The sequence below is a fragment of the Chrysochloris asiatica genome, unplaced genomic scaffold, assembly GCF_000296735.1.
Source record: "Chrysochloris asiatica unplaced genomic scaffold, ChrAsi1.0 scaffold00261, whole genome shotgun sequence".
In the NCBI taxonomy this organism is placed as follows: domain Eukaryota; kingdom Metazoa; phylum Chordata; class Mammalia; order Afrosoricida; family Chrysochloridae; genus Chrysochloris; species Chrysochloris asiatica.
In genome coordinates, this window is record NW_006408779.1 from 2029373 (window position 1) to 2032714 (window position 3342).

The following is a 3342-nucleotide window of genomic DNA, read 5'->3' on the forward strand; positions in this document are numbered from 1 at the left end:
TTTTGAGTGCCTTCCAACCTGAAGAGCTCATCTTACAGCGTTCTACTGCTATTCAGAAGGTCTCTCGTGACTAAATATTCAGAAGCAGTCCATGTCTCCTTCTTCCTAGTCTGTCTTCATCTGGAAGTTTATCTGAAAGCTGTCCACCATGGGTGATCCTGCTGGTATTTAAAATACCCGTGGCATAGCTTCCAGAATCACAGCAACTCACAAGCCACCACGGTACGACAAACTGACAGTCGAGTGGTGGATTCAAACCATACCACCAGGCAAAGCAAAGCTTCTACAATTACACATGTGCTTATGAGCAAGAAGAGAACTCTGGGAAAATGCCCATAGGGTTAGTCAGAATGTAGAACCCTTCCCTCCCAGGTCTGGACAATGCACATAGTGAGTCACACTGGTCTCTGAGCACCACCTCAGCCAAGGGTGGACAGCCATGAGACCAGGATGTTCACGGTCTAAAAGGCTGGGTGGCCCCAGTCTGGAGGAGCCGTGGGCCTTCTGGTGAGAACATTAACAACCACACCCCAGGGTGTGGCCCTGTCTACCAGTGATGGCCTGGGCCACCACCACCAGCCTCGAACTCACTCAAAGGATCCTGTGCACATGAGTCAGCGCACAGAACCTCCTTGCTAAGAAGGGGCCTGCCCTGAGCGCAGACATCCTCTTATTGGGGAGGAGAGAGGCTCTACCCTGTTCGACACATAATTCCTCCATTCTCACCCAGCCCCGGCCAGTGGATTTGGTGAGGATTTGATTTGTGGTGAGGGTGGTGATGGTATGCCGTGGAGTCAGTTCTGACTCACAGCGACTCTACCATATGGTTTCTGAGGCTATAAATCTTTATGGGAGCAGAAAGCCTCATTTTTCTCCCATGGAACGGCTGGTAGTTTCAAGCTACTGACCTTGATAGTTGTTGTTGTTATTAAGTACTGTGGAGTCGGTTCTGACTCATAGTGACTCTGTACAGGGTTTCCGAGGCTGTAAATCTTTATGGGAGCAGAAAGCCTCATTTTTCTCCCATGGAACGGCTGGTAGTTTCAAGCTACTGACCTTGATAGTTGTTGTTGTTGTTGTTAAGTGCCGTCAAGTCGGTTCCAACCCATAGCGACCCTGTACAGGGTTTCCGAGGGTATAAATCCTTACGGGAGTAGAAAGCCTCATCTTTCTCCCACGGAGCGGCTAGTAGTTTCGAACCGCTGACCTTAAGGTTCGCAGCCCGATTCGTAACCACTACACTACCAGAGCTCCTTCACAACAACCAGAGCTCCTTGGTTTTCACAAGTAACCTGTATTTTGAGAGCAGTAAAAATTCTAGAGAACTTTAACAGTTCAGATAGCAACTTTTACAAATGATCATCTCACTGATATTTAGAATGGTGTCCAGTTGATAAATACGTCCTGGTGTGATGCTGTTGGATAAGCACTGGACTGCTAACTGCAAGGTTGCAGGTTCAAACCCACCAGGCTCACCTTGGAAATCTCATACAGGGTCTCTGTGAGTCAGAACTGACTCAACAGCACTGCACAACCACAGCAACACAATGATATTAGCAAGGCCACTGGCTGCTCTTAGGAGAAGAATCTCACCTGATGGAAGAAGTCATCCATAAAATGGTCCTTCTCAACAACAACAGTTGTGTCTCCATCATCATTTTTCCGGCACTGAAATGGAAAACACAGAATGTTAACAATATACCTTTATGGAGACCTCACCTGTAAACAGAAAGACAAAAGCAGTTCAATGCCTACAAGGTCTCAATCACTCGTTTGACCAATGAGCACCGGAGTGTCATACAGTAGCAGCCACCTCTTGCCATTTAACTCTGCAACTGTTTCAACAGAACAGAGAAGTGCAGCCAGACTGCTCCGTGGAGGCCAGGATGGCCAGACTTCAACTCTCACACATTGTACATACTGTCAGGAGGGACCAGTCCCTGGAAAAAGACATCAAGTTTGGTAACATGGAGGGTCAGAGAAAGAGCGGAAAACCACCAATGAAATGGATTGGCACCGTGGCAGCAGTGATGGGCTTATGCATAGCAATGATTGTCAGGATGGCACAGGACTGGGCAGTGTTTTGTTCTGTTGTACACAGGGTTGCTATGAGTCAGTACCGGCTCGATGGCACCTAACAATAACAACAACAAAACTCAAAAACTCTGTAATACTGACAAGAAATAAGGAATTACATAGGAAAAAATATTAAAATGCTCAGCTGTGAACCAAGAGTTCTGCAGTTCAAGCCCCCCAGCTGCTCTTCGGGCCAATGAGGCGGCAGTCTGCGTCCTTAGAGAGTTACAGACTCAAAACCTCTATGGAGCAGCTCAACTCTGTCCTACAGCTGGTTGTGAGTGGGATCCACATAAACGAACAGGGAAACCTCAGCTGGAAAAGCCAGGACTATCTGTCTACGGTAGCAGGGGAGGGGAGCCCATAAAGGACGGCACAAGTGAATGGGCAACTGAAGTACATCACAGTTACTGGCCACCAGTGACCGACAGGCCTGTGGGCTTAGCAAGCCACTGAGCAGTGCTCCGAGGCAGGAGCTGTCCCCAGGGGCCCTGCGCAGTGAGTCAGCTGGACTCCGCTGGGGAAAGCCGAGGTAGCAGTGAAATTCAGGACTCTCCTTCTTACACAGAACAGGGCAGGGTCTGTGCCCATCCGAGGCCTGAGACCTGAACTACTGAAACACAACACAAGAATCATCTAGACACGAAAAGTCTACTAAGACGAAGGTAAGAAGACTCTGGAAACCAGGACACGTCACATAGTGTGTTAGGAGAACATTCCAGATCCTCCCTCTCTCCCACCCACGTCACATGGAGGGCCCCGCCCTCAGTGACCTGCCTCAGGCCTTGCCTCAGTTCCTGGAGGCTGCTGTCAGAACAGGAAGTTCAGCAGATACCTCCACTGCAGCTCAACCACGGCTGGGGGTTCTGGTCCGTCTGCAGCCATCAGCCCTGTAAGGGTGACAGCGTAGGAACCCCTAAGGGGAAGCTGGACTCTTCTACAGGGACACTATGAACAGCGGCAGCAAGTCTGATCACAGTCTAGGAGTCCTAAGGGGCAGTTCTCAATAACACAGGCTCACCAGAAGGCAGAACTGACTGAAACCACTCACAACAACATGAGAGGAATATAAAGGAGACCCCAACTCCAGGTACTGGAAACTGCTTCACTCCCCAACTCCTGAAAGACACAGCCGTAGCACCACACAGTGCCCCCACACCTAGAACACGTCCTGCAGTACACACACTGTGTCCTCCCACCTAGAACACGCCCTGCAGTGCACACACAGTGTCCCCACACCTAGAACATGCCCTGCAGTGCACACAC

General features: G+C 49.7%; 1 protein-coding gene across 1 annotated transcript in view; it reads right to left on the minus strand.

Annotated features, from left to right (window-relative positions):
- The window catches only part of STX2 (syntaxin 2), a 43134-nt gene that overhangs the window by 26929 nt on the left and 12863 nt on the right, over positions 1 to 3342 (minus strand). Inside the window, exon 3 of the mRNA XM_006874080.1 lies at positions 1594 to 1668. Coding sequence (XP_006874142.1) covers positions 1594 to 1668 — 75 coding nt within the window. The remainder of the gene's footprint in view (positions 1 to 1593; positions 1669 to 3342) is intronic.